This window comes from Aspergillus costaricaensis, assembly GCF_003184835.1.
Source record: "Aspergillus costaricaensis CBS 115574 unplaced genomic scaffold BO79scaffold_43, whole genome shotgun sequence".
Taxonomy (NCBI): domain Eukaryota; kingdom Fungi; phylum Ascomycota; class Eurotiomycetes; order Eurotiales; family Aspergillaceae; genus Aspergillus; species Aspergillus costaricensis.
Window position 1 is genome coordinate 36,450 of NW_020291843.1, and position 19,909 is coordinate 56,358.

The 19,909-nt window shown below is 50.2% G+C and overlaps 10 protein-coding genes across 10 annotated transcripts; 3 read left to right on the forward strand and 7 right to left on the reverse strand.

Annotated features, from left to right (window-relative positions):
- Positions 1 to 391: 391 nt before the first annotated feature.
- BO79DRAFT_232557 (uncharacterized protein) lies at positions 392 to 1,123 on the reverse strand (the record flags this gene model as incomplete). Its single annotated transcript, XM_025684239.1, has 1 exon — positions 392 to 1,123. One exon carries the CDS (start codon positions 1,121 to 1,123, stop codon positions 392 to 394), a length of 732 nt encoding a protein of 243 aa, XP_025535006.1.
- A 2,673-nt stretch (positions 1,124 to 3,796) lies between these two features.
- Positions 3,797 to 4,581, forward strand: BO79DRAFT_275851 (uncharacterized protein; the record flags this gene model as incomplete). The annotated part of the gene is made up of 2 exons (XM_025687702.1): positions 3,797 to 3,862; positions 3,914 to 4,581. The coding sequence occupies 2 exons, from the start codon at positions 3,797 to 3,799 to the stop codon at positions 4,469 to 4,471; spliced, it is 624 nt and encodes a 207-aa protein (XP_025535007.1). The 3' UTR covers positions 4,472 to 4,581.
- Positions 4,582 to 5,295: 714 nt separating this feature from the next.
- BO79DRAFT_158991 (haloalkane dehalogenase family protein) lies at positions 5,296 to 6,766 on the reverse strand (the record flags this gene model as incomplete). Its single annotated transcript, XM_025678930.1, has 3 exons — positions 5,296 to 5,956; positions 6,017 to 6,201; positions 6,254 to 6,766. 3 exons carry the CDS (start codon positions 6,764 to 6,766, stop codon positions 5,296 to 5,298), a joined length of 1,359 nt encoding a protein of 452 aa, XP_025535008.1.
- Positions 6,767 to 7,505: 739 nt separating this feature from the next.
- Positions 7,506 to 8,255, reverse strand: BO79DRAFT_259447 (uncharacterized protein; the record flags this gene model as incomplete). The annotated part of the gene is made up of 3 exons (XM_025686363.1): positions 7,506 to 7,763; positions 7,813 to 8,076; positions 8,199 to 8,255. The coding sequence occupies 3 exons, from the start codon at positions 8,253 to 8,255 to the stop codon at positions 7,506 to 7,508; spliced, it is 579 nt and encodes a 192-aa protein (XP_025535009.1).
- A 60-nt stretch (positions 8,256 to 8,315) lies between these two features.
- On the reverse strand, positions 8,316 to 8,783 carry BO79DRAFT_259448 (uncharacterized protein; the record flags this gene model as incomplete). Its single annotated transcript, XM_025686364.1, has 1 exon — positions 8,316 to 8,783. The coding sequence occupies one exon, from the start codon at positions 8,781 to 8,783 to the stop codon at positions 8,316 to 8,318; it is 468 nt and encodes a 155-aa protein (XP_025535010.1).
- Positions 8,784 to 9,292: 509 nt separating this feature from the next.
- On the reverse strand, positions 9,293 to 10,864 carry BO79DRAFT_275856 (uncharacterized protein; the record flags this gene model as incomplete). Its single annotated transcript, XM_025687703.1, has 1 exon — positions 9,293 to 10,864. The coding sequence occupies one exon, from the start codon at positions 10,862 to 10,864 to the stop codon at positions 9,293 to 9,295; it is 1,572 nt and encodes a 523-aa protein (XP_025535011.1).
- Positions 10,865 to 11,331: 467 nt separating this feature from the next.
- On the forward strand, positions 11,332 to 12,343 carry BO79DRAFT_275859 (ankyrin repeat domain-containing protein). The gene is made up of 2 exons (XM_025687704.1): positions 11,332 to 11,702; positions 11,757 to 12,343. Exons 1-2 carry the CDS (start codon positions 11,389 to 11,391, stop codon positions 12,310 to 12,312), a joined length of 870 nt encoding a protein of 289 aa, XP_025535012.1. The 5' UTR covers positions 11,332 to 11,388; the 3' UTR covers positions 12,313 to 12,343.
- Positions 12,344 to 13,789: 1,446 nt separating this feature from the next.
- Positions 13,790 to 15,141, forward strand: BO79DRAFT_275869 (uncharacterized protein; the record flags this gene model as incomplete). The annotated part of the gene is made up of 2 exons (XM_025687705.1): positions 13,790 to 13,798; positions 13,924 to 15,141. 2 exons carry the CDS (start codon positions 13,790 to 13,792, stop codon positions 15,139 to 15,141), a joined length of 1,227 nt encoding a protein of 408 aa, XP_025535013.1.
- Positions 15,142 to 15,690: 549 nt separating this feature from the next.
- BO79DRAFT_248291 (DUF1115 domain protein) lies at positions 15,691 to 16,995 on the reverse strand (the record flags this gene model as incomplete). The annotated part of the gene is made up of 3 exons (XM_025685705.1): positions 16,013 to 16,995; positions 15,937 to 15,962; positions 15,691 to 15,808 (listed from the first exon to the last, which is right to left on the reverse strand). Exons 1-3 carry the CDS (start codon positions 16,877 to 16,879, stop codon positions 15,691 to 15,693), a joined length of 1,011 nt encoding a protein of 336 aa, XP_025535014.1. The 5' UTR covers positions 16,880 to 16,995.
- Positions 16,996 to 17,401: 406 nt separating this feature from the next.
- BO79DRAFT_158874 (histidinol dehydrogenase family protein) lies at positions 17,402 to 18,925 on the reverse strand (the record flags this gene model as incomplete). Its single annotated transcript, XM_025678925.1, has 4 exons — positions 17,402 to 17,662; positions 17,738 to 18,437; positions 18,493 to 18,545; positions 18,608 to 18,925. 4 exons carry the CDS (start codon positions 18,923 to 18,925, stop codon positions 17,402 to 17,404), a joined length of 1,332 nt encoding a protein of 443 aa, XP_025535015.1.
- Positions 18,926 to 19,909: the final 984 nt, after the last annotated feature.

Consider the following 19,909-nt stretch of genomic DNA (forward strand, 5'->3'; position numbering starts at 1 on the left):
CTTTTGTATCGATGTAAGCGATGTTTCATTTTCAATATTGAAGTTGAAGTAAGGAGTTCTAACTATTCAGAGCCAGCAACAATATCTCCCTGCTCGACAATACTGACACTCCAGAGGCACAATCGGTTGGGAATGTGGGCGTCTATTCATCATGAGTGGAAAATTGTCTCCGTTAGTTTGTGGATGAGATTCGTAATTGCCAGTCGTAATTGCAGGAAGATGCCACACTCTTTATTGCTAAGAACACAGTTCGGAAGAAATGATGCCATAGTGTTGCAGTCTCCAAATGAATAGGCGACACCACCTTCCAACAAGTACAGTTTACTGCTATCTGATCGGCCACGGAGAATTCAGAGCCTTGTTTCTTATTAACAATTAATCGCAGACACTATTATTTGTGGTCGTGTTCATGGTCATGGTCTTGTTTGTCTGGCCGCCCATTGATCCAATCCGAGTGCAACGCCACTCCAGCTCCCGTGGTAACCTCATCCAGGCCTTCTTCATGTTCTAGTACAGCCCTCAGACAGTGTTCGATATGCCCCACATTGTTATATCTTCCCTCTATTGTTGTTCCCAGCTCTTGCGACAAGAACATTTTCTTCCAGTAATACATACAATGCATTAAATGCCACCTGCGGGTCGTGAAAAAGACGTTTTTTGCTTCTCCACCCCCTGCCCTCGTATCAGGAAGCAGAGACACTTCTTCCAGTGACAGCGGTCGCGTCATGTTCAGATCAGCAAAGTAAGGCCAGCTTCCATCCGGATTTGATCCAGCCTCTTCAAAGGCCAGGGTGAGGTTGTCGTTCCGGCAAGATGGAGGAAGCCACGCCGCAGCTAAAGAATCATACTTGCAGTTGTTTGAGAGGGCCTCGGTTATGGTGTCTCCGCAATTACAGGAAATATCTGGCTCGTTTTGTGTGTTTGCATGGATATGGATGTAGTTCGTAGTGTAAATCCTACTGAATGCTTGGTAACACAGATCAATGACCCCAAGTGTGGCAAGAAGAAGAAGTATAATGGTCGAGATCCCTTCCACCTTCAGATACCTAAACCTCCGCTTAGGCGTATCCTTCACAATAGGAAGTGATTCGAAGCTTGAGCGCTCAGCAATTTGTTCGTACATCATGTGATTATTCGGTATATCGCAGGAACGGGAAGGCATTTAGGCAGCTTAAAGAAAGAAATGTGAGATGACTTGATGGCGAGCTTACTTCCTCGATCTAATTCTCTTCACGAGAAGTATATATAGGAGATGAAGACCCCCGAACGTATGTACATTGTAGATCCTGCACCCTTTGTGGTACTTGACGACGTGTACACGCATTGACGCTATTGGGGGCGTCTCATGGCTATAGGCACCTGGTGACAAAATTTTATGTTAATCTAGAGTTCGGATGCCGTGCCTGGGCCAGCCTGTGATTGTGAATTAGTCTGCATTCACCCCCTACCATATCGCAGAACTGATCTCTATTCGCGGCTTGCGAGAACAAGTCTATAGCTCGAATCCAAGGCCACTACTCGGTGATGTTCGGGCGAAGGAATCCGACTTGGCTGGTAGCCCGGGCCTTTTCCTTTTGCTGTTTAGATGCCACATCGATAGTCCCGTCTAGGTGGGAAGAAGGCCAATCACCAGTACATGTAAGTAGGACAAGCCAGTATACTAATGCATAATCTCATATTTTTTCGAATTCCACCGAAACAGATACAGGCAGTGATACGCTTGAGGAGATCCTCCGCTTTGGTAGTTCTGCTTCACCAACCATCTAACTTCTTCCGTTGTCATTGCTAGCCGGAAAGTTGAAGGGCCCAGCTGCTCGAGACACGGCCATACGGTTCACTATAATGGAGCGCAATATATTTTAATATAACTTTGACATCTTCGGTAAGATGGGGTTGTATCAGGTGTGGTCTCCCGGTTTCTGAGAGTCCCATGTTGGACAAGGCACGAGCCAGAAGATCCATGAGCAGACAAGCCGCTTTTCCTTTTCGGTACTAATATGACACAGGATTATGTGTTATTCTATTAGGCATGCATGAGCTATCGTTTATGTGAGCCTAAGCACATGGACTATTTGTGTGGCAAAAAGCCGGGATTTGGGTGGCCTGTAGATCTTTCCTCTTCAATGCTTCTGTGTGGTGGGTGGGTCGGCATCTGGACTTCCGTAATACCGACTACACATGTTAGAACATTCATGTTCGGGCTTACAGCTCGGCGTGGTCTGAAATAAACTCCGCGTGGTCTAATACTAAATACAGAATAATTCTTTTCTATCTTAACCACGATGAGGACTTTATTTTTCATAAAAATTATATATTTTCAGTATACTAAAAATATGCATATATTAAAACTAAGCTTAAGAATATTATAAAGAAAGATTCCTTAATGAATTATTTTAATAAACACCCTAAATACTCTAAAATCCCTAAATATCCTAATAATTCTGATATATAGCTTATTATAGGCTCATCATGGTTTAAAACTAAGATTCTTGACTATGATGAGCTTTTGCCAAGAACAGGCTCGGCGTGGTCTGAAGGAGGCGGTGAGATGACTGGCAGAATGTTAGACCACACTCACCTTTTTTCAGACCATGATGAGCTGCGACCCGTTCATGTTCTGGAGGTGCAGATCAAGGACCATGCCATTTGCCAATAGCCCTATTAACAAAATCATACTAGTCGAGCTCGTTGTGACTACTGATAGCCAGCATATCTCTGAGCTGCTCAGAGGCTGTTAATTGCTTATTCCGAGGAGGTCCAATGTCGCGTCTTAGCCATGGAGCATCATGGGGACAAAAATGGCAATGAAGGATACCAAAACAGTTCAGATAAATATGCAATATATATACCTAGTCACATGTATTCCAGGAGAGTAACGTTGTCCTTTCTGGTCGTCGACAAGATATTGTTGGATAGGGAGCCCGGATTCAGTTTATGACGCCACATTACTACCGATTATGGAATCAGTCAATATGATAACAAATTAGTAGTATGATTGGCGCCATGTATGTATTTATTTTGTGCATTATCACACATTACCACACTTTGCCTCTAAAGACGAACGTGCTTTTCCTGGGGCTGAACGCGGCCGAGAGGATCACCGGCTACCCGTGAGATTTTAGCTCATCTTAGTTCTCCTCGGCGGGTGTAAGATCCGGCAGAAACTAGTCCCCACTCCAGGACATGCTACTTGCAGGTTGAGTGGAGAGCAATGATTGCCTTCGTCAGATTTAGTTGGTCTGAATTGCTTGTTTTCCTCGATGAGGTTGGCACGAATCAGGCAGTTCTTGATCCGTTGGCATTTCGAAGCCGAACCCCTCCCGGGGATCCCCTCTCGTTACCACAGCCGCTTCAGCACAATCAACTCGGTCTTCTTCGCTCATCAAGCATCCAAGAGTATTATTGCATACGTAAGGCTCCGGACATGGCGCTTTACCTTGCCTTGCGAAATGCCGCGGAGTTCGGGCTATCTCCCGCCTCATGTGAGACCGACCCTTTGCCTAGCTATGCGGGGAGAGCTCTCGAATCGTCTACCTGCCTGTTGAATGTAGAACAAGCTCTCTTGAATTGAGTGATATTGCTGTAGGTTGATCAACATGAGCTGAAGGATAGTTGCCTCGCACACATTACCCGATAGTGACATTGGTCACAAAGCAAAAGAAAAGGAATATCTCGATAGACACGAGGTATAAAAAACGAGCGATTCCTCTTCAAATCCAATATCTCCATCACGGAATTACACCAGAAGCTCAAATCCTACTTCCCAAAAAAAACTCCAGAAATCAAACGGTTCACTATGAAGACCTCTTTGGCCACTGCATTTATTCTCTTTACTTCGGTGCTGGCAGCGCCTGTCCCCAAGGTAAGACCATGCATACTCAAATCTATATGTAGTGACTGATTATAAAACAAGGGTAACGCCAACAATGAAAATGCCAATGCGAAGGTCGACATCCCCACTGGTCCCGGCCCCGTGTGCACCGATACCGAGATATGTCCGTATGAGGTCAGTGACAGTCAGTATGCACGCCGCCAGGAGCCTATCCCCGCCCATGCCCAGGGATCTCTGATCGGAGGTGGACTTGGACGGCGTCAGGAGCCTATCCCTGCCCATGCCCAGGGATCTCTGCTTGGAGGTGGACTTGGACGGCGTCAGGAGCCTATCCCTGCCCATGCCCAGGGATCTCTGCTTGGAGGTGGACTTGGACGGCGTCAGGAGCCTATCCCTGCCCATGCCCAGGGATCTCTGCTTGGAGGTGGACTTGGACGGCGTCAGGAGCCTATTCCCACTGACGCCATCATTTCGCTGACTGGCGGTGGCCTCAAGCGGCGTGGCGATGAGGATGTCCCGGCTGAAGTCCTGGCCTCCCTGCTTGGGCGCCGTCAGGAGCCTATCCCCACTGATGCCATCATTTCGCTGACTGGCGGTGGTCTGAAGAGAAGTGAGGAGGATGTTATGGACTCGTACTAAATATGCCATATGGTATTCAGGATGTCGTTGTGCTCCCCAAAACATGCCCCTAGGTTTGGAATCTCTTGCTTTTATTCCCTTTTCCGAAGCATTCAACATGTGGAAAAGTGGGAAACAGGAAATTAGGGTGAAGTCAGTAGGGTGCACGAATGGTGTGTTTTTTATTGATGCAGTTGAGGGCATTGGGTTGTGTGAGCCGAGATAACTAGTCTGCTTTTCATTCATACTATTGTGTTTCTTTCACGTGGAGACCTAGCTTGCCTCTGAACTCACAGAAATAAGCAATAATAGTCGAGCTAGAACATATACTTCACTTATCTGCTGTGGGACTTAAAATTTCTTATTTCCCATGACATGTATCCCATATGCACACGAAATTAGCCACTGTTTCGCTGGACTAAGTCTGCCTTCTGTAGGACATGAAGGGCAGTGACTCGGTTGTCGCTCATTCAGCGGCTGTCTGACAGACTGGTGGCAAAATGGTTTGTTGATGGTGGTAAGCAAAGCTAGAATCCCAGGACCATTACGATACAATTCGCGACAGTCAACAAACTCGCGCTCGGATCACCACTCGGCCGATCGGAGAGGGATTCACTGCAGCACTACATTCGTAAACCTCGACATTATTTCAGTTTTCAATCCATCGGAGTATGTATCATCGAGTGTCCTATGACATTGTTTCGCTTTTGGCGAATGGATGATCTGTGAATTCTGCCTCAATAGCACTCAATCTCCCTGCCTGCCAACTCGCTATTTTGCCTGCAATTGGATTGTCCCCTCGCCAGCAGAGCAGAACCTCTGATAAATATTTAGGTCATATTGTATCATTGGCTTGCAAGCTTTTCGATCAAGAGGGATATATCAGCCGCTTTCTCTTCCATGGGGTAGTGGCCTCCTCCAGAAAGCCATATGCCCTGTGGCGCCCATTCAACCATATGTGCCGGATGGATGCAATCGACGAGGATGTCCTTGTACAGCTTCAAGAGCGGGTCTTGCTCTCCGAACACCACCGAAACGTCTGGGTTACCCTTTCCGAGGCACGCTCTCCAGCTCTGTCGGACCTCTTCCCCGCGCTTTGCCAGTCTGGCCTGTTGACTTAGGTTGTCAAAATGACGCGGTCCGCAGAGACCCTCCAACAATTTCCAGATCCGCGTCTGTCGGAGGCCATGTAAGGCAAAGCGCGGTGTAACCGGGACAATATGCCCAAACCGGAAGACACTGGCCTTGGTGGCTACTGGGAGAGATCGATATGGCGCACTGTATCCATCGATCTCGAATTGCGACAAGTGTGGGGACATGAAACGCATCACTCCCCACTCGGGCATATAGCCGCCCAGGAGGCCCGTCGAAAGAAACCAGATGGCATAGAGTAAGCTGTAGTGAAGGTTCCATTCTTCCGGACGCGGTGGCAGAAAGGAGTTCAGGAGAAGGAGGCAAGTGCAGGCCATCTGAGGCAGCTGCGGGATTGCGCACAATGCCACGCACCTGGAGACAGTGAGCCATGGACGGAGACAGCAAGAGATCCTAGCGAAATCAACGACGTACCCACCCCAGTCATGCGCGACGATGACTGCATGGCGGAGATTGTAGACCTTGAACAACTGCATAAGCGTGTGAATATGCAGTTCAAAGGTAACCGATTCGGGATGGGTCGGCTTGTCACTGCGACCGTGCCCGAGCCAGTCGAGCGCATAGACTTCATGACCTTGGTCCAGCAGATGAGGAAGGATCTGCTGGGGTCAGCCATACTCTGATCTAAAGATTGATCTTTGACATCTATACATTTCTCCAAATATAGCTCCAGCTCGGATTCCCATGCAGGAAGATGATCGGGCGCCTGCGGCCTGCGGGACCGTCGAGTGTTGGTTTCTGATGCATGAAGCGGACAGTGGCTCCACAGATGGCCATCTCCACCATGCAATCAGCCCAGGGGAAGTCGGGCATCCATCCTGGTCCCTGAGGACGGACTCGATACAAATTGGACTCGCTGAAGCGATATGTGCCTTGGCACTGGGCGATGGCCAGAGACTCACATTGACCCCGGTACTCTTCTGCCTCTCGGATGAGCCTGTTCCTCCCTTGACTGGAGAACAGGCTGAGGAAGTTCCGAACCACTGTGGGGATGATAGTGCATGACAGCTTCCCAAGATAGAGTGGCAAGAGACTGCCAAATAGAATGAGCCGACAAACGGTAAAGGACATAACGATTGTAGCGGCGTAGCCATAGGAGGTCATGAGAATGGTCAGCACTTCCTGTGCCAGGTTGCTGCCGACGTGCAGCGTGAGCAGCGACATGATAAAACAGTAATCATGCACGATCGTTTGTATAATAAGAATCGGTGTTCATACTTTCTGCATCAGACTTATATTTCGGGAAAGGGGCGGGGTGGTCGGTCGGTCGAGGCTGACGGAGGACTGACTTCATCCGTGAATGTATAATTCCCTGTTATTATAGTCACGAGGGTCTCCCTCATCAGTACTTATCATTCATTTTTGACTGCAACGAGACTGTTCTTATCCCGGACAACGAGAAGCTGCTCTCTCCAGTCGCTGGACCGGTTGGGAATGCGGAGAATCAGGCCGCGGTCGGCAATCCCTTGAGACAATAAAATATTATGATTCCCTGCTTGTCCAACATACAAACGACAACCATGATTTTTTGCCTTGTTTATCTCATTAATAAGCCTTATTGGTAATATTATGCTGACTTGGCGGGCTGCCTTGTTCGTTTCTGCTCTGCTTCTTGTTCTTCTCCTACAAACCTACTTTATCTTTTTTTCATGTTTGTTTTTGCCCTTTTGCTTTTTCTATTCGGCGACCGGGTCGCATCTTTAAATCCAAACTCATAACAAGAAAGTTATAGTTTCAAGCTTACTTTCATAGCCAACTTTATTCTTACTTTTCTCTGACTCATCTACCATGTTGTTAGACTGTGCTTCCACGCCACACCATTAGACCATACCTTAACCTGTGCCCATCAGTCCTTTAACCGACAGTACCTCTTAACATCAACAGCAATCAATACTATATCCGTTTACTCCTCCACATCGTTGACAGACCCTATCACTTGATCCAAGTCCTCCGCCGCGGTCTTAGGTCCCCGTTTGATGGCCTCCATCACCCAGTCACCGCGAGGCTTCAGCCGCATCCTTAGCTCTTTGGGCATCGTCATGAAACCCACGACAGTCATGGTCCATGGATCCATCTCTTCCCCTTCCACCGGCATAATATCAAACGCCCACAACAAGTTGGCTACCTGCAGCAAGGCCCCATCTGTAGCAATTCTCTTGCCCTGGCAGATGCGTCAACCCTGCCCAAACACGGGCTGCGGGAGGTCGGACCGTCGCTGAGCCTCTGCGTTGATGGGTAAAAGTCTCCATCCCACCTTGGATAGATGTGGCCAGAGTGAATGCAAGGTCCAGACCTGGTACCGCCATGTTCTTCTCGGTCGTTGCAAGGGCTTGCTTTGTGGGGTTCCAACTGTCTGAGTCCCTCCCCCAATGAGATAGACGTGTGTAGAGGTCCGATTGGGTTGCGAAGAGCTCATCGGCGGCACGTTTCAGGGAGGTAGAAATTAGGCAGTTGGCGCAAGGTTGGAATAAGATCTGGTAGGCCGGGATTAGCAGCCAGATGGGTCACTTGGGCCTGGGTGCCGATGATCTTCTGCAGAAGTTCGTCTTCGGGGGGTGGAGGATTCGCAGGCCGTAATGTAACCCTAGAATAATACTCGACTGGGTGCGTTCCAGGTGGAGATAGATCGTTGCTGTGCTGATGGTGGCGCCATCAGGGCATCCGTGGAGAGCATCAGACAGGTCACAGAGCAACTGTTTGTTCTCTGGTTCCATTAACGGCTGATATCTCGGCGCCGCGAGGGGCCCCGAGACTGGGAGCTAGCAGTCTGTGAATGCAGCCTGAGGTGATCATCGTAGTCATGCATCAGAGTGAACCGAGACTGTCCGGGCTCTGCTCCGGTAATTATCTCCATCGTCGCCGAACGCGGCCGGTTGCTATACCACTGGCTGCGGCGACTTGACAATTCAGTGACCGCCTCGTAAGAGTTGAGTATCACGACTGGGGCGATCCCAAATAGCCTGGAAACGGTGATGGGCCCATTTCGCCGCGCCCAGTCGTCCCAGTTGGCGAGGGGCTTATCGATCGGAGAGCTATGAAGATCACCGATCAGCGGGAGCTTGAGAGGTGGCCGCTTCTCATCAGGTTCTGCTCGTCTGCTGGGCTGATGCTGGGTGATCATGTATAGCAGAGTCATCAGACCAATGCCGAAGACCACTACGATGGGTAGGTTGGCAATCATTCTGGCGAATATAGTGCTGCGTAATATCAATCGCTCACGATGTTCAGATAGGACGGATAACAGACACTGCACTGCTTTGGTCCCCGCCAAAGGGTCCGTGAGCCAAAACGAATGGAGGTAGTAATTGAAGGGCCTCTCCCCTTTGCCCTTCAGAACTTCAGGATGCCCACCAATGGAATCAGCACGGCGCACCGGCTGTCTTGGCGCGGTCACATTTAGTCAGGATCTCTCCATCTCCACACTTTCAATTCATTGACCCCTTTACATTTCGGAACTTTATCTCCTCTGCGACTAGAACACATTTGAATAGTTATGCACTGGATCATTAATCAAATAAAATCTCAAGTATATTATCATGTCAAGTGTGAAGGGTGACTAATTTGACTACTACGATACTATGGTACAGATAGTCAATGTCGTACAATACGATCGGCTGGCTATATTTCTTGTTCCAACCCCCTCGGATGCCTCAACAGCAGATCCAAGCACGTTGGAAAGCGTGGAAACGCTCAGACCTTTGCTGTGGCAGTGGCCGGAGTGGCCGAAGACAACACAGAGCACGAATCCGACCGCTTCTGCGCACTGCCTTGCGAAGCTTCCCAGATGGGGCCACTGGCCTTGCCCCCATACCAGACCTGCCAGGTGGGACTCGCACAGCTGCCGTGATATTGGAAGAGAAATTTACCCTCACCATAGGTAATGTCGCTGCTCATGGCTTCATCGCTGTCATCTTTGGACTTGATTGTTTCGTAGTCATATTCCGTGGGTTCCGCTGACAAGCCCAGGACCGAGTTGACCTGCGCAGCGATGCGTTTCACTTGCTCTGGATACCGTGGAGCCTGTTTACCCGTCCGGGCTAAAGGGGTTCCAATGTAAACCTTGGTGTCGGGGCTCGAATACTTGGACGACCCAGTTAAGCGCTCGTCCTTGAGATTTGCATCGGAGGCCAGATAATCCAGGATCTTGGTCTTGAATGTCTCTTCATCCAAGACCGCTCGACCTTCCTTGACAACAACAAATCCCGGCTTTTGCCACAGATGGGCCTGATAGACGGCATATTTCGACACAACAACTATGACCGTACAGCCTCGGATATTGATCTGGCTGAAGTTGAACGGATCATCACCAAAACCTATGATTTCCGAGGTAGATTTCATGTTCGAACTATCCTTCGCCAGCAGCTTCCCCTTTCTCATCTCCGTTTGCATCCATTCCAAGTATGATGAGAGCCTACGTATCAGGCTCCTATGACCAGGACGCTTGGTAGAACCAAAAGAGGCATCGATATCATTGGACAAACAGCTGGAACAGTCCGTTCCACAGAGCACTTCGGTTGCGGACGCAGATGCAGACGATGAAGTGGAAGTCTGGGAGTGGGATGATTGCTTTGTGGTTGGTGTGACTGTATCCTTGGTAGCCTTGCTCGTTGAGGCGGAGTCTGAGTGGCCATGAGTCTTGGTGGTGTGAGTACTGGTGACGCCGGTGGATTTTCCCTTCGTGGATGTACGTGTGGAAGTATGATGGTCCTCCTCGTTACTCGATGTTTTCGAGGTGGAATCGGCCGGCTTCGGGGTGGCAGGCTGCTCACTTTTCGAGGTCTCTTTTTCCTTGGTACTAGTAGTAGACTTCTGTTTCGTTGTTGTGGTAGTGGTAGCTTTGTGCGCCTTGGTCGTGGTAGTAGTCGAGATGGTCTCCTTCGTGGTGGTTTTGGTTGTCTTAGTGGTCTTCTTTTTCGTTTTCGTCTTCGTCTTGGTCTCTCTCGAGTGATGATTATGACCTCCTTTGCCATGACCACTGCTTCCCTTGTGGCTGCGAAGGTGCAGCTGATTGACATCCACTTCAGTTGAAGTCTCACCATCGTCCTCATCTTCCTTTCTGTTGCCATCGCCATTGTCAACCGCCACTGCCGGAGGTTCCGCCGCGTAGAAGGACGGGATGTTCTCCACAGCAGAAGTAACTGATGTTATAGTAGGAGCAGAGGCTCTCAGGGCGCTCCCATTTTGCTCGACTGAACCGGAGCCAGCAATAACTCCACTAGCCCACAGGGCAAGAAGCAAAGCCTGTTTCAAGCCAACCACCATTGTAGAAGAGAATTAGGAATGAATGACTGTGGTTGTTTAAAAGGGCCACTGGCTGGAAGAATCTGCTTTTATATTGTGATTTGGTGCCGTCTGTACGCGCGGGATTTTACACGCAGATACCACATTCAACTATGCATTTCCTGCCCCCACGAGAGGGGTGCGGAATCGGTGGAAGGAAGACCTGGCGTCACACTTTGAGATGCAGCGTAGGAAGTGGACCAAAAAGTCCTTCATTATACTGACTGGCCACTCGACCAGCGACATGGCCTATATTGCTCTTTGGCCCCCAGAAGCATGCTTAACCACATCTTGCCTGGAATCTTTGCCTACATGCCGAAAGGTCCATGGCTGTAGCTGCTGCAGCCCCCACGCCTAGCTTCTCCACCGCAACATCCACCGCCCCCCCCCCCCCCCGGGCCTTCATCGGCCGCCGCTCACGGATTTGACAAACCCAACAAAGCCTCACTCCCTCACCCTCCTCACCATCATTCCAAAAATCAGTTACATTTGTTTAATCACGCACAATGTCACTTCCATTTCAGGTGCTGGAGGAGGTTCATCAGCCCTTCCTGGAGAGCTGCCGTCATGGTGACTTGGCCCAAGTTAAGAAACATCAGGAGGCCAAGGCTCTAGACCGAGAGGTTCTGACCATGGGCTTGAGGGAAGCTGCCCAGGGCGATCACATCGACACTATGCGCCATCTACTAAACGCTGGCGCCAAGCCCCAGTCTCCCAGCGTCGTGGATGAAGTACACTCGGCTGAGGCAGTCAAGGCCTTGCTAGACCACGGACTCACTTTTGAGACTCGGCTACATCCCCTTAATACAGTGCCACTTGTGTGGGTATCCTTTGCTTGCCTGTTGGTGATCACATGGACTAACCAAAAGAACAGACACATTGTGAAGAAGAACGACCAACGGCTCGTTCACTGGTGCCTTGAACAAGGTGCCGACCCCACCTTCGGCTGCCCGAATGCCCAGTCATTCAATGACCTTGAGAAGCCAGATCGGTCCCCTACGAAGGGCTCAGGGGCAGTCCTTGGTATGGCGTCCCGTCGAAGTAGCCCATTGATTGTTGACCTCCTTCTTGAACACGGTGCCAATATCCGCACCAGTAATGTGTTACATTATGCTGCATGTAGGAAGGATGGACGAGCCATACCAATCATGGAGCACCTGCTACAGCGTGGGGCCGACGTGAACGAATTCGGCTATCCTGCATTCCTACATTTCGGCGGCACTCCCCTTCATGCGGCCAGCTACCAAGGAAATCTCCCGGCCGTGAACTGGCTCCTGGAGCATGGTGCAAACCCCGGCGTGGAAGACGCCCAAGGTAGTAAGCCGCTTGATCTGGCAGCTTTAGAAGAGGAAGACGAAATATGTGATGTTCTCTATGAATGGACGCGTTTAGGCCACACTGGAAAGGCTGACTGCGGTAGTTCGGATTAGCCAAAAGCGAAACAGTTCCAGGGCATGACAGGGTCACCCCTTATTGGCTTAGGGTCTGTGGGGGACAAGGAACAAAGGACCAATCCCCCCCTGCTCATGTGCGCATCGCTGTATCTAGTTCTTATACATCCCCACTCTACAACAATTCAACACCTTCAGCGCCGATATTGGAACGCAGTGACGGCGTTTAGGTACCACAATATCACGAATGACTTCGATTTTCCAGTAGCTCGGCTTACTCCTACTCGATTGTCTGTACTTAGGTTCTTCCCGTGCTGCTACAAAATGTACGTGAGATACTAGTGCTGAATAAGGATGTCCTCCTAAGGACATAAGTTGTAGCTAAGCAGCACCCAGATTCTCTAGCCTCGTTCGGCCGGAACGCGGGTATATTTGCAACCACTAGTACACTTTCGCGTCTGCCTGGAGTTAGTGCTGACTTCAGCCCCGCAATCAAGCTTTCTCAGCCCTGCCAGCCGACTCGCTCGACCTTCTGCTTCGGGTGAAGGGTTCCTTGATGGTCACATTTCCAGCCTGGAGATTAGCCGACTGGACAAATCAGGTTGTGGTTGATACCGCCCCCATGTTGCATCACCCACCACGCTTCACTGGGATGAACCACGCCAGCGACAATGCTGGAACAGCAACTCCACGTTTGTTCGGGATAAATTTAGTGTCACAAGTCAATTATTTATGCATATGTTCTGCTGGGTGGGGTCTAAGTTAGACAAACCTGGAACTTGTGGGCGTTGCTGCAATCACTCACCATGACCCACGGAGGAGAAGTTAGGTCAACTACGGGGCATAGCTCCATCATCATCGAAAGGATGCTGGTATAAGTTACATACGGATAGTATGAACGCTCTTGCGTCTTTGCCGGTGACATTAGAGTAAGATTGCATCTATTTTGTGGTTTCCCATCGCTGTCATTGTCATGCCGGGGTCTTGCCATAACACCCCATGTGAGTAATGCAGTCTCTCTTACCTACCAATATCGCCCTTACATGACATGAAGATGGCAAGCTGCAGGCTAACAATGTTCCTCATAGATCTTATAGTATCGACCGATAGTGATCAATTAAAATACGATTTGTCGGGACGGCAGTCTAGGATATCCCGTGTCAGGATCGTTGAGTTGCGCTGCTGCCTGAGGCCACAATATCATTGTGTGGGTGAAACAAGCCAGCGATTGATGATTATGCCCATCTCTTGCTGGGGGCCCATCACTTTATCAAATAACTGATAGTGATGCTGGATACATTTTAGCTGATAGAGGGTTGTTTAAGAAGTGCTAGCAGGCTGAATGCTAAACCACATAGTATGTTAAGGAACCAGAAGTGACGCTACACACCTCTAGAGTCACTTTTTCCCTGGGGTCTTCTGCTGATATCATAGTGGTATTAACGATTCCCACGCGATGATGATGCTTTTCTCTTCTGGGTGTGGGGTCAAGGTAGATGGTGGTTGCGACGCTTCAATGATCGCCGTGTGCCTCCAAGGTACTTCCAAGGACCCTGTTGCATCCATCTCGCTCCCTTTAAAGCATACGCGACCGCGCCTGGCCGTGACCCTTTCTCCTTGTACCCCAAAAGAATGAACGCAATGTTAGAGTCTATTTCAGAGCAGATGATGTGCAAGCCTTCCCGTTTATCTACTCTTCCGTTGGAGATGGTTGAGAGGATTTGCCACGAGCTTGCTACGCAAGATTTGGCCGCGCTCCGAGGGACTTGCCGTGCCGCTCATCACCTCACCAACCGGTGTTTTGCGCAACGGTACGCGGAGTACTACACAGACTTCTCCGCACACTCTTTAAACCACTTGCATGCGCTGGCCGAGAACCAGCTGATACGAGGTTATATTCAACACCTGGTAATCCTGAGTCCGGAGCCGAGACTGGGGGAGAACATGGACTGGCACTGGACGGCTGCTGGCCACCTCCGATGTCCCCTAGACATGCCCTTGATCCGGCGGCTGCGGGATGATCTGACACAGAAATTGGTGAACTGCCGATCTTTTATCCTATCGCCCATTTTGTCACAACCCCAAAGTAAGGCGGACCTCCACGACAGCCCGACCTTCAATCCTGACGATGTCGCGTGCATCCTCCTTGACCTCATCGCGGACGCCTCTCTTCCGGTTAAGCTCTTTTGGTATGGCAAGGGCATGAATTACACCTCCAAAGTCATGGACATTGCACGTCTCCCAAAGTCACTCTATAGCAATGCCGCCTTCCAGACGGGCTGGAAGTCCTTGGACAACCTGCACCTAGAGCAGGAACTGACCCCCCAGAACTATACTTTCGTGATGGACATGATTCTCAGTGCGACTGGTCTCCGCAAACTACATCTTGGCCTCGGATACACCGATCTCGCCGTTGAGTTCTTTTCACAATTGAGTGCGTCCATTGCAGCTCTAGATCACCTGGAACGGATCAGTATCTGGGGAACTGCGATGCAAGCTGAAGATCTCGTTCGGCTCCTCTGTAACTCGCGAACAAATCTGAAGAAGCTTAGTCTGCGGTCAGTGACGAGCTTGACGCCGCAGTGGCTAACGTACCTCTGTCAGCATCGTGACCTATTTCCATGTCTGACTACCATTGACTTGAGCATGATCCATGGACCTTCTGGTATGTTGTCTTTTACGCCAATGCAGAACTTGCCTCCGGAGCAGAAGAACATGTTTGAACTTGAGCGTTGTGTCTACGAGGATCTCCCAGACACAGGTGGAAAGGCAGGCGATATAGTCGGTATTTCCTACAGTGGTTCGGATATTCAGACGGCATTGAAAGCGCTGCTAGAAGTGTGTAGCGAGCCTGCTGGTCATCAATGAGGGATGATGGTGGTGTTGTGGCGACGGGGTATATGCATACAAGGATACCCAAAGTGGATTTTTTGTTCAATTTTTTTTCACTGCTTTATTCAAGATGCCATGTCATATATATAAGAACTGAAATAATATACACATACGCCTAGAGTTGTTTTGGGGTCAAGACAGGAAATATTGGTGTCTGAAATGCTCCCAGACGATTGATACTTAGCACCATTATTGGTTACCTGCGCTAGGGATACATTTCCTTTTCCAGGTGATTCTCGAGTGCGGAACACCACGAATAGCGGCATATTAGCATTAGATAGTTTTCCAGGAGATAATCCAGTCAATTCAATTTGTCTACTTCGCTGTGGAACGTCTCCAACAGATACAGCATCGTTTTCGAGCAACATTTGGAGACTGCGGATGACGGTGCAGGGCAAGCCACGCTTCCGACACCGGGCGGCACGGAATGTGCCGATTACTCATCTAAAAATTCATCTATGCCATTACGGACAGAATGCTTTTCTTAATGGTTGGAAGTCAATGCGAAGATGAAAGGCCATGATATTAACGATGGTATACCATCTGCTTGCGGCATGCCACGCAGGTCGTGATGCGACGGGTCCCAGAAGGGCTCCTCGTCAGCGGCGGGAGAGGGCCGAGGCATGTCCATAATGCCATACAGCTGTAGAGATAGTAGAATGAAAACGATATCAATTGCAGCTGACAAGATTATCGCATTTACTGGACAATACTTTCGGCTTTCAGGTCCGAGGAGGCGTATCGCACGACGGCGGCCTGCTGGCTGCTTACACAGAGACGCACGACACTGGAGATAGCTAAATAAGTAGTCGTAATTACATTCATAGTTTGATGTCTAAAAGATCACCTGTTCAAAGGCATGCTGCAATCCGCGGGCCTGTAGCCACGCCTCCAGGGCCTGCATATCCCCCCGGTTGGCTCGCTGCCCGCTGCGTTCTCCCAGGGAATCCGTGATCTCCTCCATCCCCTCAAATACCCGCTGCACCCCTTCCGTCTCGCGAAATCGTTCGCTGACTTTTTTCTGATGACTGGGAATATCCCCCCAGGAATGCGTTTTGATGAAGCTCATGTACGCATCTATATTCTGCGATGTCCCCTCCAGGCACAACACGCCTGGTTTGCCCGCCAACACAAATCCAGTGAGCCCATAACCTGCCGCGTGATGCACCAGGTCATCCCGCTTCTTGCGCGTAGATAGGGAAGGAAAGTAGAACCAAACCCGCACCAGAGGCCCTGATCCTGACTGACTCGGTGGGAGATCCACCGGCTCTGTTGGCTGGGCTTCCAAGAACCGCGTCGCTTCCTCACGAACATGGTCCAAGGCCGTAAAGACGTCGTCCTGCGGCATCGTAGCGGCCAGCGCAGCGACCTCGGCCTTGGACATCCAGTCTGGTTGGCGCAGTGTATACTTCGCCGGTGGTGGCTGATCTAGTGCAGGGCCATCATAGTACAAGGGAATGGAGACATTGACCTGGATTGTCTTCCCGCCGTCCTCCAGCGGCAAACACACTCCCAGCAAGAGGCTGGCAGGGATTCCCATCGGCACGGTCGATGGATCTTGACACCAGTCCCGTAGTTGATCCACACATTGCGATGTAGATTCGGGCAAGTCCAGCTCGCCCGGGCCCGGAAACATGGCCGTGAGAAGATCAATGATAGCCAGCTGGGACTCTATCATATCCGCGGGTAGGAGAGACGATCGTTGTGCCGCCATCGTTGAAGCGATTTCCCACGGCGGTGCTCTCCAAGGGGCGTTATTGGAGGTGTGATACTTGAAAAGAATTGTTTGCGCAGCACATTCAATTCCCAGAGTATGGTGTATTATTCATGTATCTTGTAGACGGATTTCCTCTCTTGGACCTCTCTGTTCACGTTCAGCGATGGTGCGTTTTTCGATGGATCGCCGGTGCCGGCCATCAAAACTGGGGCAAGAAAGGGGGGTCGGCGATTGGCTCTCTCGGGCCGAGTTTCGGGGATACATAACTAACTACATGACATGACTAATCATGCTTCCCAATCAGTCACTTTGTCGATTATTGTGAGCACTCGAATTGTGAAAGTACATCCTAGAGTCACGGCTCCTAGATGAATCTTTGAATGATCATGCTCAGAATAATTTTCTCACACCATTGTTCCCAGTTTGCTTATCTGACATTAACTATTTACGTGATCACCCTTCAAGAGGGCCAGTGTACGACGACGGTCCTTGGCCATCAAGGGTACCCACCAGCATCTCTCACAAGTTGGCTTGATCAGACGAGGCAATCCAGTCATACTTATCCCCCAGGTACTTCTGGGCCCGTAGATCTCCCGAGCGCGCATGGCCCTCAAACTGCTCCGCCCTTGCAGCTCGACCACACAGCCGACCCAGCTCCCCACTGGCGGTGCTACTAGTCACTTCCTGGTAAGTCACCGTGCGCAGATACTTGCCCACCCAAAGACCTCCTGTATACCGCGCTGCCTTTTTGGTGGGTAGGACATGGTTCGTTCCGATGACCTGTTTGAAAAATAGCATACGTTAGAAGCAGCCTTCCAAATTTCCATGTAAGCTTTCCTACGGCGGAATCCAGACCTTATCGCCATACGACACGCATGTCTTTTCCCCCAAGAAAAGCGCTCCATACGCTGTCATCTTCTCTAGTGCCTCACGAGGCCGCTTGGTGAAGATCTGCACATGTTCACTTGCATACTCATCCGCCAGTCGCCACGCCTCGTCGAGGGAGTCCACCAGGATGGCTTCCCCGAACCGGTCCCACGATGTGCCCGCCAGCTCGCGCGTGGATAGATTCGGAAGCAGCTGGTTGATGATGTCGATGGCTGCCCGTCCCACGCGCTCCGAGGTCGTGATGAGCACAGCCGGCGAATCCGGCCCATGTTCAGCTTGTGACAGAAGGTCAGTCGCTACCGTGAATGGATCGGCCGTCTCATCGGCGACGATCAGAATCTCCGTCGGGCCTGCGAAGAGGTCGATGCCCACCTCGCCGAACAACTGCCGCTTCCCCTCCGCGACAAATGCATTTCCCGGTCCCGCGAGGAAGTCCACTTTTCGGATGGTCTCTGTGCCCACCGCCATCGCCGCGATCGCCTGAACCCCGCCAAGCAGATGAATTTCATCGGCTCCAGCCAGATGCATCGCGGCCACCGTGGCATGGGGGATCTGGCCGGCAATTGGGGGAGTACAGCCAACCACATAAGGCACACCAGCCACCTTGGCCGTCAGAATCGTCATGTGGGCGGATGCTAGCAGCGGGTAGCGTCCTCCGGGGATGTACCTGGTGTCATCGATAAGTATAGGGTTCAACAATTAGTAGTTGGGTTATCACGTACGCTCCAACGCTGTTGATGGGAAGATTTTTCTGGCCCAGGTGCACTCCCTTGAACTGGTCAGTGGCGCTTCACAGGCATATGTTTCATTTAGTTTTCACAAGCTGGATAGGCTTACCGGCTGGATCTCATACTCAAAATCGCGAATAGAGTCTCGCTGGGCCTGCGCAAAGGCACGAACGTTCTTCTGCACCTCCTTGATGTCGGCAATCGTTTGGGGCGAACAGGCCGCCAGGGCAGCATCTATATCATTATGGGAGAGTTTGAACGAGGCTGGCGACCAGCGGTCAAATTTCTCCGAGTACTTGCGGACTGCTGCATCTCCATTGGCACGAACGTCGTCGATTACCCCCTTTACAACGCTACTCACGTCCACCTGAGGTGTCGCAGCTGAGTTCGGGGGTTGAGACTTGCTTTTCAAGTATCGGACCGTCATGTTGAAGTCGTATTTTATATTTGATCAAGGTAATCAAGAATATGGAAAGAGACCTACAACTACCATCGGACAATGGCTTGCTTATATGATGAATAGCTACGGTAAGTAATGTTCATACAACTCTATCGGCTCCACTCGGCGGTCCGCAACAGCCTTCGGAAGTCGGCCAGAAGTCCGGGTATAGGTCAGTGCATTACCATCACAAACTAAGCAATTGTCGAAAGTGTGTGATACGAGGAGGAGTAAGGCTGTCGGACTCAGTCGGAGGGCCTGGTAGTTCATGTAATGGCACATGCTTCCGAATTTCTTTTGCGTTTGGTGGTACTCTCACAGATAGTCCGTCACAGAATCCGCGTTCTAAAGGCTTCTTCCACCACGATCTATTTTTGAGGACTACTAACCCATATCGTCTCTTAAGAAGTCTGTTGCCCCTTCCCCACTCATATTGGCATAGATCGCCCCTCTTGGTGATCCTTGTTCCCGTCCCCGTGGGGTGGAGCCGAGGTCCTTCGGCACAGAAGGTACAGCCTTTACTATTTGAGGCGGAACATCAACCCGACATCATTGTGAAGGTTGCTGAACACGATTCCTATGTGTTTCTTCCATTCTGGACAATGGGAGGAAAAGGCACTATTTTCAATTCACGTCACGTGATCTTTAACGTTGAAGTAGGTAATTTTGCATCATCTACAGTTAGCCTGTTCATGCCAATGATGATCCTTTGCGACAAGACATCCTATAATGCCACTTGGCTGTGACATTTGACACGAGCATATGTGCATCTCTATCGTACAAATTAACGGATGAAGCCGTTCTGCTTGTGGGTGATTTTTCTGTTTCAGATAGCTTTATGCCAAGGGTGTGACATACAAACATCCTCATTTCATTGACTACAAGCTTCCGTAAAGTTGGGTGAGGGAAATTACGCAAGTATACCACTCAAAGTACCGCTCTATCTCAGCATCAAATGGTGCTCATAAACAT